This window comes from Gymnoscopelus microlampas (assembly GCF_963454915.1).
Source record: "Gymnoscopelus microlampas genome assembly, chromosome: 1".
Classification (NCBI taxonomy): Eukaryota; Metazoa; Chordata; class Actinopteri; order Myctophiformes; family Myctophidae; genus Gymnoscopelus; species Gymnoscopelus microlampas.
Window position 1 is genome coordinate 26,381,649 of NC_139962.1, and position 15,770 is coordinate 26,397,418.

Consider the following 15,770-nt stretch of genomic DNA (forward strand, 5'->3'; position numbering starts at 1 on the left):
GAAACGGAATAGATTGAAGAGAGAGAAGAGCAAGAGAGCCAGGAATCGAACTCTCAACCTTTGGACTGAGAGGCTGCAACACTACCTATAGTGCTACAGCTTTGTCCAGGCTGATTTTGTCTGTTGAAGATCATAAACTCTTGCCTTCTGTCATGAACCAAGCCCCTGTTTCACTAACACTAAGATCACTCGTTCACAAACCTTTTACCAATAGAGAAATTGTATGTCTCCTCGAAACCGAAACCAGTGAAAGCGGCCGATCTACAAGCTCACAAAACGTTGCGCAGCTCTGACTGTATTGTTGGGCCAGAGCTGAGCTCTGGCCCCGTAGTAATAAAATGAATAATAATTAGAACGAAAACGTGCAATGCATGGTGGAAGAAAGGGGACCTACCTATTAAATACATTAAATGACACATTTTCTAGCTGCTGAGACCCGCTTGAAGCTCAGTGTAGTCCCATAGGGGCATGACTGTATTTTTCTGTAGGACGGCCATCGGCCACCCTCAAGCCGATCTCTTGCTGCTATCGCTCTCTACTGCTTTGTTGTGGGCACTTGAAAACAATATACGGTGTTAACAACCCATTCTATGCAACATCTCAATGAGGTGCTTAACAAACTTGTTACAGAACACTCTAGCATTTGTGCCTTTCAATAAGCATGTCAAAAATGCAATTAACCTCACCCAGAGAGATTGCCTCTTTGCAATCAGTGCGGGACCTATACATATTCACAGCCATAAGTAATCATTATTAGGGTATGGCATGACCATTAGTAACTAATGACCATTATAGTAACTAATGACAATTAGTAACTAATGGTCATGCCAACTCACGCATAATGTGGCCATTTCCACAATAATTGACATGGTTAAAGACCAGACTCAGGTGAACGTGCTGATTTATAGATATTTCCTGACCACCTTCTGATTTTCTTTCATGGATAGTTTATACTTTTGTGTGGTCCATCTTACAGAAAAAAAGAGAAAAAAATATCAACTGAACAATACAGTCAGAGGGCTGTCAACTACACTACAGGGCTAGATGTCACAGACAGTACAATGTGTGACAGATGAAACAATAATGAAATTTGACAATGAACTGGGAGGGTCGGAAAGAAATGGAGGGTATTTTTCCACAACCAGGAAAAGAGGAAGTGGGAAATCTGGGATAAGCTTTGACCTTTCATTGTACTCTTAAACTGAAAACTAGTTAGAGGAAACAATGCTTCATTCATTCTGCGTTGTCTAATGGTCACGCGCTGCTATAGATCTTTCTTTTTTTAAGATGTTTTTGAGGCTAGTACAGTGAAAACTGAGAGTAAACGGGGAGAGAGAGACGGGGAGTGACACGCAGCAAAGGCTGTCGAGCTTGGGAATCAAACCCGCGACTCGGATCAGAACCTTTATGTGCCTTAGCCACTAGGCCATCGGCACCCGATAGATAATTTTCTGAACAAAATGTACAGTATATCTCCTGTTGTGCGTGCGTGCGTGTGTGTGTGTGTGTGTGTGTGTGTGTGTGTGTGTGTGTGTGTGTGTAAAACATAGGAAAAATAATAGAAAATCTGGTTGGTCAAACAGGAGGAAACAGCCTCCTAGAATAGAATAAACATTCTTCAGGACTGTACCCTTGAGGAGGAAATGTTCTCTGAAGGCGTGGCCGTGTGCCTGTATTCTCATGCAACTTTTCAATTGTGTAACTATCCAGTCAAACAAATAACCGAAATGCTTCAATGTAAACACAAGCTTCTAGCTTTAGTAACACTTAGCCTTTGGGCACCTGAACACTAGGCTGTCAAGTTAAGACATAAGAGAGGTACGAGCAGTCAGCTGAACTCCCCCACACCGGCAACTGCTTGCTACACCGTAGAACGTTTTTTTACGCTGTCAGAGTTCAACCAACAATCAGGGTATGTCTGCATCTTGCTTTATAGTATAGTGTTAATATTGTCATCTATGCAAATGCAGTATCTCAGATATTATAACATCTGCAAATTGTTGTCACATAATTATGTGCAGGAGTTTCTATGCGCCAAGCACAAGTTTAGTTCATGAGAGGAACGCTGTGTGCCAGTTGGACAGTACCTTCTTCATGACCTCCAGCTGTCTCTGCTTGTTCTCATTGGCTACCTGGAGCTGCTTCATGCGCAGCTCCAACTCCTTGTGTTCGGCCTGCTGCTTCTGCCGCAGTTCCCTGCGCCTCAGTCTGGCCTCACGGTGAGGAGATGGCAGCCCCAACCTCAGCAGCTGAATGCATGTCTGGATAGCTGCAAAGGAACAGATGGGCAGAAGGGTCCACAGTAAAATCCTTTAACTCTGACAGTGTACAAGTGCAACTAAATCGACCCACTCAATATGTAACAGTTTCCCATTCATTATACATGATTCCCCACTCAAGCATCTGTATGACAACTTTGAGATTGAACATGCAAAAAACTAACAAAGCTCAAAACTAGAAAAACAAAAAACAAAGGGTTGGTTATAAATTATATATTCTTATGTATTACCTTGGATCCATTCATGTTTCTTCTTTTTATCTGATGCACTGATCTCAAAGGTTTTGTCAGTGCACTTGAGAACAAACAGGCATTTCTTTCCATCCCTGTCTGGGAAAGACTGCAGAAGAGATATGATAGTCACTTTATACTTCACCATTAACCACATGAACCCGAATATCCCTATAATGGGCATCTTATAATACCGAACGTTAAGTTGCAACGCGCTGTGAGCTATTTTCGGTTAAGAGATTTTGTGTAGAGGGGAAAAAGTCCAGTATATAGAGTTATATATACATACGTACGTTATATATACACAGTGGCTGAACAGAGCAACTGTCACAGAGTTATGGCCATTTGAAATTTTAGACACTGCTCTAGTGCCCCATATGTGCAATTTAGGTTGTTTTTGGTGTGACTATTGTCATGGTAGACCCCTGAACAGGATTTGTGCCATGTTTGGTGAGGATTGGAGCAATGGTGTGCCTGTGACTCCTGGGGTGACCTAACATAGCCCCTGGTGTGACTATTGTCATGGCAGACCCCTGAAGAGTGTTTGTGCCATATTTGGTGCAGATTGGAGCAACAGTGTGCCTGGGGCCCCCGGGGACCCCTGATGTGGCCCCTGGTGTGGCCATTCTGATGACAGACCCCTGAACAGTGTTTGTGCCAAGTTTGGTGCGGATCGGAGCAAGGGTGGGCCTTGCAAGTCTGCATGTTAGGTTTGTGACGTCCACCGTCCACGGTCCACCCACCGTCGGTCGACCCTCTAGGCGATTTTAATATAGGAGATATATGTGTATATATGTGTGTGTGTGTATATATATAGTGTGTGTGTGTGTGTGTGTATACACACACACACACACACACACACACACACACACACACACACACACACACACACACACACACACACACACACACACACACACACACACACACACACACACTGGATCATCTACTTAAAGGGGAAATCCACCCATTTTCAATATTTAACTATGTCATTAATATAGCATAAAGGAGTTGTGTGGAAATAAGAAAAAAGTTCCCCCCTTTCTGTGTTGCCTTGAACTGGAGGATTGATTGTGGGTTTAACATTGCAAATTACAACATGATGACTCATCATGTTGTAATTTGCAATGTTAATCCCAAAATCAATCCTCCAGTTCAAGGCAACACAGAAAGGGGGGAACTTTTTTCTTATTTCCACACAACTCCTTTATGCTATATTAATGACATAGTTAAATATTGAAAATGGGTGGATTTCCCCTTTAAGTAAATCAGTCAATTATAAGTTAGATGTAGTTTGTGACACATTTTTTCTAAAGCTATTTATACGATGCAACTATACTGTGTTCAATATATAAATAGACTTAAATAATGTTTAATTGTAAACAAATATTTGCATAAAATGGTATTATTCATACCATAATGATCAAAAGTTACCTCCACACAGCAGTTGCGGTCCAGAATAATGTCTCCTTTCTTGTCTACAAGGTCTTCGCACACATAATATGACATGGAATTTGGCCGTAGTACAAACCAGCGCTCTGTCCAGTTTTTCCTTTTGTGGCCCTTTTTCATGAGGTAACCCTTCAGAATGCAGTGTGTGGATAGAAAGAATTAAATGAATCTCAGTTGACTGCAGTGACACATTGAGCACAGGCTTAAGCCTAATCCATATTTTGTCACACTACGGTGTCATTTACGGAGAAGAACTGATTTACAAGAAAAAAACACGATGAGTCATGTTGTTGTTTTTTTGTTTGTAAAACTGTTATTTTCTACAACCGACACTGTCATATGACAACATATAAATTAAGCTTAACCTGTTTGAGTACATCCAGTATGAGTTCCTGGAAGACATCATTGATGCCCATGGACAGGGTCTGGTGGTTCATTCCCTTGCTGAAGTAACCCATGCCCACCAGTTCAACTAGCTCCCAGACACTCAAGCAGTTCTGAATGTTCAACTGGAGCTGGTAATCCTTGAGCTTCTCCTCATTCCAACCACTCCCCATGGCCTCTGTTAGCTTTCGCAGGAAGTACTCAATCTAAGGGGGGAGGACAGGCATCATAAATGCTTTGGCCTACTGTTCGCAATATATATTTATTTTCTCTAAATCACTTCTCAAAGTGGAGTCAAATTTGGAATATAACAACTAAAATGGGTGTGGTATGGGGTACCTGGCACAAAATATTTTCGGATGGGGACAGCAGCCAAATACATATTAATATGGCGGTCCTTGACATGAAAAGGTTTGAGAACCACTGCTCTAAATTAAGATGTTAGCATAACATTTTGTCCTTGCTCATCCTATTTTAACTCTTAGAGAGAGTGGGACGAATCTGTTTGTATAAAGTGATGTTGTAAGAAGACTGTAATAAAATATGGATGTTCCTCACCTCTTCTGTGATGATGACTAGTGGATACCTGTCCTCTGACAGAAAGTTGAAAATGCACCACACTTTGAAGGCATCATCCAGTGAGATGAGAAGGTGGTGTATAGTAATATGTTTCAGGTAACACAGTGTCCAGCACATCTTGTTGAACTCCAGTACATCAAAATTGTGCTGTGCCTGAGGTTGAAAACAGAATTTGGTCAAAGGCATCTCCCTTGGCATCAGTGAGGGCAGCCTGTTTACAAATGCTAAATAGGAGACTAACATTTGTTTCCTTTCTCATACTTCAGTCCACAGGATGTGAAGTACAAACGTAATGTTCCTAAGCTCCTCATTTCAATTCAAGTCAGAATCCAAAAGAGAAAGCCAAGGAAATACCCCCCAAGTGTGAAGTGCTAAACTCAAGCGGTTTACTAATTCACAGTGGTGCTAGCCTTATTGTACTGTAGATGGGATGGGCCATGCTTCTCCCAACTAGAATGCAGGATTTCAGTAGATTAAGACATTGCCCTTTTTCATACTATGGGTTTACAAACACACTGTAAGGAAGTTAGATGTTAAGCAATCAAAAAGACCCTCATTAATGTAGAAATTCCAGGAGAGTGTGTGTGTGTGTGTGTGTGTGTGTGTGTGTGTGTGTGTGTGTGTGTGTGTGTGTGTGTGTGTGTGTGTGTGTGTGTGTGTGTGTGTGTGTGTGTGTCTGTCTGTCTGTCTGTCTGTCTGTCTGTCTGTCTGTCTGTCTGTCTGTCTGTCTGTCTGTCTGTCTGTCTGTCTGTCTGTCTGTCTGTCTGTCTGTCTGTCTGTCTGTCTGTCTGTCTGTCTGTCTGTCTGTCTGTCTGTCTGTCTGTCTGTCTGTCTGTCTGTCTGTCTGTCTGTCTGTCTGTCTGTCTGTCTGTCTGTCTGTCTGTCTGTCTGTCTGTCTGTCTGTCTGTCTGTCTGTCTGTCTGTATGCATGCATATTTAGTCAATTGGTCGTAGTGGGTACCGCACTCACTGGGTACTCTGACAACAGGTACAACTGGTACTCTGACAACAAATAGAAGTACAACGGGTATTTCATAACGGGGCATGCATTCCTAACTTGCATCGTTCCCAACTTGAGTCATTCCCGAGTAGGCCAGTGCCCGTTTATAAATCACTCAGACTGTAATATCTAACGTTTTTAGTACTGTAGTAATGCGTACCGCACTGGGTACTCTAACAACGGATACAGCGGGTATTGCATAACCGGGTGTGGCATGAATTCCGACCTTGCATCGTTCCAGACCTCCGTGGTCAGTAGTAGGCTGGTGCCCTTTAGTAGAACTAAATTGTAACTCTAGTTGAAACAAAGGAAACAAATATAGTATTTATTTTTCTATATCAGACTCCCAGAACACCATTGATTAGTCATAAATATGTATGACACAGACAAGATCAACGGAGGACGTTGATTGACGTACACGCGTGCAAAGGAATGAATGAATAAATGCACTCTCAAAAAGACCATTACTCCATCAAAAGTAATCAACAAACTACGCTATGAAAACTGGTCAAACATTGGCCAAATTGTCAGATTATATCATTAAGAGGCAAACCTTTTGAAAATAGCCGATCTACAAGCTCACAACGTTATCAGAGCGTTATCAGGGTGTGGGGTCCCCAGATCAAATATGATTATTTGGGGGGGGGGGTTGTGGCCTGAAAAGGTTGAGAACCCCTAATCTAGAGGAAACATAAGGAGCTGAGGTATACTGATTGGATGTTGTGAAGATGTTTCGGTAGCACTTTACAATAATGACCCGTTATAAAGCATTTATAAACGTTTATAAGTAGTTTGTAGACTATTAACAAATCATTAACAACCTGTTTGTTGACATTCGTAAATGATTACTAAAACCTTTATAACTACAGTTACAAATAATTTGTAAAGTATTAGTAAGTAGTGAACTATTCATGAATAAGCCATTTATATACATCTGTAAAAGATTATTAAATCATTTGTAACAACCCATTCTAAAGCATTTATAAACGTTTATAAGCAGTTTGTAGACTATTAACAAATCATTAACAACCTGTTTATTGACATTCGTAAATGATTACTAAAACCTTTATAACTACGGTTACAAATCATCTATAAAGGTATTAGTAACTATTCATGAATAAGCCATGTATAATACATCTGTAAATGATTATTAAATCATTTGTAACTGATGTTACATAATATATACAAGCTATTGGTAGCTTGTTCATGTTTAACATATGCTTTGTTAAACATTCCTAAAGTATCTATAAATCCTTAGTACATGTTATTATGTGCCCTATAGTAAAGTGAAGACAGTTCATCATTTACAACTGTCTGTTCATGTGTTTGTTCATGTTTAACATGCTTTGTAAAACATTCCTAAAATATCTATAAATCCTTTGTACATGTTATTATGTGCCCTACAGTAAAGTGAAGACAGTTCATCATTTATGACTGTCTGTTAATGTGGACTTTCTCCTTACCTGTTGCAAACTACCTGGCTTTCATGAATGCAGACACCAAACAATTACTAGAATTATCATTCATGTTAAGCAAATGATGCGTAAGACATTCGTAAAGAGTATGTAAACCTTTTGCAGACGTTATCATGAGCCTGAGCCTAGTTGCATCTTTTGGGCTTGTTTTCATAGACCTGTCCGCTTGTTTCTTTTGCAAAATCTGGCAACACACTGATTACCTGCATTACACCTGCAGTAGCCTACTAGGGAGGAAGTGAACAGTGATGCAGTTGCAGACTGGACAGAAATATGTCTAATTCATGTTTTATGTGTTTTAACTGTCTTGTTGCAGGTGATCGAGGTAACATAAAATGGCTAATCTTACACACATGAAGTAGCATTATGACTAGGGGGTATTTTGATGGTGGCTGTTTGTATCCACAATGTTTGTTTTGATGTGTAGGCTAGTAATGTCCTCCATGCTTAGCAGTTTAGCTTAGCAGCTAAAGCTAACTTGCACTGGGAGGTGGTGACTGCAGAGGCTCCAAGCTGCTACTCTGTGATTCTGTTGTGATTAATTTCTTTGTTTAAATGTCAGTGTGTGTGCTGTGGCCAAGAGTTGCTACATTTTATATATATTATATATTTTTTATATATTAAACATGAAAGATAATTCTAGTAATTGTTTGGCATCTGCATTCATGAAAGCCAGGTAGTTTGCAACAGGTAAGGAGAAAGTCACATTAACAGACAGTTGTAAATGATGAACTGTCTTCACTTTACTATAGGGCACATAATAACATGTACTAAGGATTTATAGATATTTTACTCTACTCAGAGTCATAAGTTTACAAAATGTACTAAAGTACAGTGAACGTCTGTGCGGTTTGTCTTCATCACTGAAAATAACGTACATGTAAACTGATACAAAACTGCTGTCATGTGCAGTTGGGGTGAAGAAACACAACCATTTCACTCCTAATAATACCTATTTGATTTGACATCCTGACTTGCTGCTGTAGCTGAGGCTTGAACCTGTTACCTGCGGCTCACTAGTCAGTGACTCTATCCATTCACCTACAGCTGTTTCCTTGGAATCTGTGGTTCTGAAAGTTTTTGTTGTCAACCCCCCAAATTGACATGTATTTGGGCAGTGGACCCCAATGTGAAAAGATGTAGTGTCAGGGCCCCCCATGAAAAAGATTTATATTTATGCTGTAACACATTTTTTTAAAGTTATTTGTCTTGTTTGTTGTTCAAGTCAAAGCACCAGGAAGGCTGTACTTGTCAGCCATCTGTTAGCTCAATGGGTTGAGACGCAGTATTCATGATCCAGAGGCCATGAGTTCAAATCCCATTGATGTCTTTCCTATGATTCTTTCCTTTGCAGACTGGCTTCCAGAAGATCAACTGAAAAGTACCAGGAAGGCTGTACTTGTCAGCCATCTGTTAGCTCAATGGGTTGAGACGCAGTATTCATGATCCAGAGGCCATGAGTTCAAATCCCATTGATGTCTTTCCTATGATTCTTTCCTTGAGTGGGTTCGATTCCCACTCCGAGTCATGTGTCCCCGGTAACTTGGGGCAACGGATAAATTGACTGATATCCTTAGTGATGCCTCCCTTTGCAGACTAACTTCTAGAAAACAAGTTAAAACCACCAGGAAACCTGTAACTCTCAGCCAACAGCATAGCTCGACTAGTAGAGCGTCTGTCCAATAACATGACTTGACTTGACATGAGTGGGTTCGATTCCCACTCGAGTCAAGTGTCCCAGGTAACTTGGGGCAACGGATAAATTGACTGATATCCGTAGAATAACTTGTAGGAGTGTGCTGGTTCAAATCCAGTACAACCCAGGACCGAGCGGGTTCGATTCCCACTAACGTCAAGTCCCCGGTAAATTGGGGCAGCGGATAAATTGACTGATATCCGTAGAATAACTTGTAGGAGTGTCCTGGTTCAAATCCAGTCACCACCTTAGTAACTGAAACCGAATCTGGCCAATTCGGTCTCAGTTACTGAGATAGATAGAGGGTGTGTGGAGTAGGCGGAGTAGAGTAGGGGTAGAGTAAAGAAGGAATATAGTCGGGGAGTAGGAGTAGGAGTAGGTCCCAGAAGGGCCCAGAGTAGGGGGAGGAGTAGGAATAGGGCCTAGAGTAGGGGGAGGAGTAGGATTAGGGCTACTCCTCCCCCTACTCTGGGCCCTACTCCTACTCCTCCCCTACTCCTCCCCCTACTCTGGGCCCTACTCATCCCCCTACTCTGGGCCCTACTCCTACTCCTCCCCCTACTCCCCGACTATATTCCCTCTTTACTCTACTCACTACTCTACTCCGCCTACTCTACACACCCTCTATCTATCTCAGTAACTGAGACCGAATTGGCCAGATTCGGTTTCAGTTACTAAGGTGGTGACTGGATTTAACAGCACACTCCTACAAGTTATTCTACGGATATCAGTCAATTTATCCGTTGCCCCAAGTTACCGGGGACACTTGACTCGAGTGGGAATCGAACCCACTCAAGTCAAGTCATGTTATTGGACAGACGCTCTACCAGTTGAGCTATGCTGTTGGCTGAGAGTTACAGGTTTCCTGGTGGTTTTAACTTGTTTTTCTAGAAGTTATTCTGCAAAGGGAAGCATCACGAAGGATATCAGTCAATTTATCCATTGCCCCAAGTTACCGGGGAGACTTGACTCGGAGTGGGAATCGAACCCACTCAAGTCAAGTCAAGTCATGTTATTGGACAGACGCTCTACCAGTTGAGCTATGCTGTTGGCTGAGAGTTACAGGTTTCCTGGTGGTTTTAACTTGTTTTTCTAGAAGTTATTCTGCAAAGGGAAGCATCACGAAGGATATCAGTCAATTTATCCGTTGCCCCAAGTTACCGGGGACACATGACTCGGATTGGGAATCGAACCCACTCAAGTCAGGTCAAGTCATGTTATTGGACAGACGCTCTACCAGTTGAGCTAAGCTGTTGGCTGAGAGTTACAGGTTTCCTGGTGGTTTTAACTTGTTTTTCTAGAAGTTAGTCTGCAAAGGAAAGAATCACAGTAAAGACACCAGTGGGATTTGAACTCATGGCCTCTGGATCATGTATACTGCGTCTGAACCCATTGAGCTAACAGATGGCTGACAAGTACAGCCTTCCTGGTAGTTTTCACTTGATCTTCTGGAAGCCAGTCTGCAAAGGAAAGAATCATAGGAAAGACATCAATGGGATTTGAACTCATGGCCTCTGGATCATGAATACTGCGTCTCAACCCATTGAGCTAACAGATGGCTGACAAGTACAGCCTTCCTGGTACTTTTCAGTTGATCTTCTGGAAGCCAGTCTGCAAAGGAAAGAATCATAGGAAAGACATCAATGGGATTTGAACTCATGGCCTCTGGATCATGAATACTGCGTCTCAACCCATTGAGCTAACAGATGGCTGACAAGTACAGCCTTCCTGGTGCTTTGACTTGAACAACAAACAAGACAAATAACTTTAAAAAAATGTGTTACAGCATAAATATAAATCTTTTTCATGGGGGGCCCTGACACTACATCTTTTCACATTGGGGTCCACTGCCCAAATACATGTCAATTTGGGGGGTTGACAACAAAAAGTTTCAGAACCACAGATTCCAAGGAAACAGCTGTAGGTGAATGGATAGAGTCACTGACTAGTGAGCCGCAGGTAACAGGTTCAAGCCTCAGCTACAGCAGCAAGTCAGGATGTCAAATCAAATAGGTATTATTAGGAGTGAAATGGTTGTGTTTCTTCACCCCAACTGCACATGACAGCAGTTTTGTATCAGTTTACATGTACGTTATTTTCAGTGATGAAGACAAACCGCACAGACGTTCACTGTACTTTAGTACATTTTGTAAACTTATGACTCTGAGTAGAGTATAGCCTGACTTAAACAAACAAATAACAACTTAGTATAGTCAGATTATTTTTTACACAACTTACATTTTGTAATCAAACTACCGAAACGAAAGTTGGTCACCACCGAAACGAAAGTTAAATCCGAAATAATCACTAAGTGTGGAGGCCAAAATCGTCCCCCCAAAAACCTGTTAGGAGTACGTTTCAGGCAATTTAGAGTTGATTGGTAGTACTTTGTAGTGACTTTTTTGGTCCCTAACACCACAAATGGTTTACATACTGTTTACGAATGTCTTACGCATCATTTGCTTAACATGAATGATAATTCTAGTAATTGTTTGGTATCATTCATGAAAGCCAGGTAGTTTGCAACAGGTAGGGAGAAAGTCCACATTAACAGACAGTCATAAATGATGAACTGTCTTCACTTTACTGTAGGGCACATAATAACATGTACAAAGGATTTATAGATATTTTAGGAATGTTTTACAAAGCATGTTAAACATGAACAAACACATTAACAGACAGTTGTAAATGATGAACTGTCTTCACTTTACTATAGGGCACATAATAACATGTACTAAGGATTTATAGATACTTTAGGAATGTTTAACAAAGCATATGTTAAACATGAACAAGCTACCAATAGCTTGTATATATTATGTAACATCAGTTACAAATGATTTAATAATCATTTACAGATGTATTATACATGGCTTATTCATGAATAGTTACTAATACCTTTATAGATGATTTGTAACCATAGTTATAAAGGTTTTAGTAATCATTTACGAATGTCAATAAACAGGTTGTTAATGATTTGTTAATAGTCTACAAACTGCTTATAAACGTTTATAAATGCTTTAGAATGGGTCGTTACAAATGATTTAATAATCTTTTACAGATGTATATAAATGGCTTATTCATGAATAGTTCACTACTTACTAATACTTTACAAATTATTTGTAACTGTAGTTATAAAGGTTTTAGTAATCATTTACGAATGTCAACAAACAGGTTGTTAATGATTTGTTAATAGTCTACAAACTACTTATAGACGTTTATAAATGCTTTATAACGGGTCATTATTGTAAAGTGCTACCGATGTTTCTTTTTTTCACACTATTGGCTCTGTGGAACAGTGCCACGTGGAACAGGATATCTTATTAAAAGAGTAGATTCTCACATGTTTACCACTAAATATAAACCCCAAAACCAAACTGACCATTTATTAACAAGTCAATTAGACATTAGATGAATGCACAGGTCCCTCCTCGTTCCTGTATAGCCTCTATTGCAGCCAGTCACACAATATATTTGTCACCTTGTCGAGAATGAACCTGTTGAGGTATGGCATGTAGCCCTGGTTGGACACGGGCCCTTCATTGTCGTCCTTGAAGTGCTCCTCCAGGGCCACAGGATCATGAGGGATGTTCATCACTGTACACAGGTTATGAGAAAGCACCTAAGGAACCACAGCAAAGTGGTGAACTGAAGTCAATGTAAATACAGGCCTAATCCAGACAGAATTATGGCTGATGGAAAGTAGGTGGAGATGCATCAATTCTATCACACACATTAGTGTCAGACAGACAAAGATAAAAGCTTAAACATACAGTATACAGGCTGTTGTAAATGATTAAAAGTAACGTGAGTAGCCTACTATGGACCACGATGGAAACAATCCCCTTGGGCTCTTTGTGTTATCCTTTCAGCATAAACCTTTGACTGTAGGCTACTGCCTGTACTGTTAACCCATTTAGACCGGGAAAGAATCTGTGTCATTTTTAGATTTCTTTGGCTATTCAAAAATAGCAGATCTACAAGCTTATAGATCTTCTCTTTTTTTTTATCGTGAAATTTTGTGCAAATCTTTTAATATATGTATATTTTTAAGTGAACATTTGTAACTCAAATCTTTGCTTCTGGGGATTCTACAAATGTCTTCTAAATCCTACAGTTTTTTGAAAAAACGTATGTTTCTATATCAGTGTCAAGGATCCCCAAAATGATATATATTTGGCCGCGGACCCCCATCTCAAAATATTTTGTAGTAGGGACAGAAGCATAGATTTGAGTCAAAACTTTTCCCTTTAAAAATATATATTTTCAAATATTTGTACACATTTTCACAAAAAGATTAAATAAATAACAGATATACAAGCTCATAGCGAGGCACTGCCGTGCTATGAGCTTGTATATCTGCTATTTTTGAATAGCCAAAGAAATCTAAAGTGCTTAACACCCCCCATGAAAACAATAATTCCATGCAGTACTGCCTAGTGCAGTGGTTCTCAAAGTGGGATCCAGGGGTCCTTGAGGGGGTTCTAGTGGGTCCACAGCTAAATTGGTTAATATAGCATCAACATAAGACAGATTTTTTAAAACATTTAAATCTTGTATGGGGGACCCTGGCACAAAATGTTTTCAGATGGGGGGTCACCAGCAAAATACATAGACTAATACTTGGGGGTCCTTGACATGAAAAAGTTTGAGAATCCGTGGCCTAGTTAACTGCTACAGCTTATTAAAATGTGAAGCTTCAGTGTATTGTATAGGCGATGTATATGTCGATTTAAGCCTAGGTCATATATCTAAGACACATAATACAATTGTTTATATTTGGAAACATCTATAATCTCAACACCCATGTCACTCTACAAAATGTTGTGTCAAATGCAACAGCAAAATGAACAAGCCCATCATAGCAGTGGTGGAAAGTAACTAAGTACATTTACTTAAGTACTGTACAATTTTGAGGTATTTGTACTTTACTTGAGTATTTCCAATTTCCAATACTTTTACTTCTACTCCACTACATCTCAGAGGCAAACATTGTACTTTTACTCAACTACAATTATTTGAAAACTTTCGGTACCAGTTACTTTTCAGATATAAATTATATTATGAAACTAGCCAATCTACAAGCTCACAATACCACAATGCCATTGGTACTTTTACTTAAGTTAAGAATTTGAGTACTTTTTACACCACTGCATCATAGTATCATGAACATTTTGCATTTCCAGTCCCATGTTTATTTATTCAATACAATATAGAGCAGATCTATCTAATAGGCTAAATAGAGATTATTTAGGATCTGAAGCCAAAACAAGGGCAAACGGTACAGTAATTTCCGTTATTCGGGGTTATGTTGAATCTATTGCGGATAATAACGGTCATTATACTGTAAATCTGAATTGTCTCATATATTTTAGCATAGGCTAGTTAAAACGGATACAAGAATAGTGGGCGCTAAGGAAAAGTGGGCACCTCGATGTAAAATTGGCTATTTTGAGCAAAATGTAAAAATCTAATATTCGAAAAATGGTCTTTAGTAATGTAAAGCATGATTTGAACATGCACAGTACATCATTCATTATCACACTTTTCAACTTCCTGTTTAAGTCCACAATTATTGGATTTATACACTTTTTGTAGCAATTGTAGAAATATTAAACCTTAAATGTCAAATGTTCAATCATGTTCTAATCATGTGTAGACTACTTTACATTACTTAAAGTTTTCCAAATATTTTATTTGTATTTTCCTGTTACCATTACAACTATATCTAGGCTTACGTTATGAAATATTTTGAACATTCTAACGTTCAGTGGATAGTAATGTAAGTTCCATTACTATTTACTGTCTGCTGTCTACTGTCTGAGTAAAATGATTACATTAAGAAGTGTCGTACCTTTAACTGAGACTTGGACACTTTCCCACTGTGATCCACGTCTAAGGCAGTGAAGGCATGCCATACTGACTTTAACAGCTCCTCTCTCACACACATTTTGAGACTAGTGCGTCTTTTCCAACTTAAGGTCTGCTAGCAGCTCGATGAAACTATGAGCTAAAGTCTAGTTTATATTTAATAGTACGACGGTGTCGCATGCCACAAAGAACTGATCTACAAGCTTAACAATGCAGCTTGTTTTTGGCAAGCGACACCCAAAGGCAGCCACCACGTGACGAAAGTGGCGCTGGCGCAGGAGACTCAGTAATTGTGACTCTGACACCCTGTGTGTGTGTGTGTGTGTGTACATACGAATACAGTATTAATGTATTTGGTGATTTGTTGTATTTTTTTAACAAAATGTAGAATGAGTAAAACGCAAATTTCCCAATTAAATTTATCATTAAGTAGGGGAAACTGGTAACACTCCTCAAAATTGTTAGCCTGGTAAAGCTACAAAATTGTACTGAAGTACAGCAAATGCACTTTCCACCAAACAGTGGTGATGGCACCACATATTGTGCCAGTACCACAATGTGTCATTGTCAGTCACTCATAACAGTAGGAGCGTGCTAAATGGCAAAATTGTAATGGCAAATAATATCAACTTTTTTCAATTAACTGAGGGTGGATCCAAGTGAATATCCCTCCCTTTGATTTTCCAAATGTACACTGCCTACTTTGTGGGTGCCATCAGAAGTTATACTCTGTTGCTTGATGGCTTCGCTTGCAAACAGGATGTTCCTTTCAGCAAGTGACACCAGACCACCATTGTATGTATCAAT

At 39.8% G+C, this 15,770-nt stretch overlaps 1 protein-coding gene across 1 annotated transcript in view; it reads right to left on the minus strand.

Annotated features, from left to right (window-relative positions):
• The window catches only part of LOC311042124 (switch-associated protein 70-like), a 20,967-nt gene extending 5,849 nt beyond the window's left edge, over positions 1-15,118 (minus strand). Inside the window, exons 1-7 of the mRNA XM_084052680.1 lie at positions 14,947-15,118; positions 12,574-12,714; positions 4,904-5,077; positions 4,327-4,551; positions 3,944-4,090; positions 2,510-2,618; positions 2,088-2,269 (exon numbers count right to left, since the gene is read on the minus strand). Of these exons, the coding sequence (XP_083908806.1) occupies positions 2,088-2,269; positions 2,510-2,618; positions 3,944-4,090; positions 4,327-4,551; positions 4,904-5,077; positions 12,574-12,714; positions 14,947-15,042 (1,074 nt within the window). The 5' untranslated portion in view covers positions 15,043-15,118. The remainder of the gene's footprint in view (positions 1-2,087; positions 2,270-2,509; positions 2,619-3,943; positions 4,091-4,326; positions 4,552-4,903; positions 5,078-12,573; positions 12,715-14,946) is intronic.
• Positions 15,119-15,770: the final 652 nt, after the last annotated feature.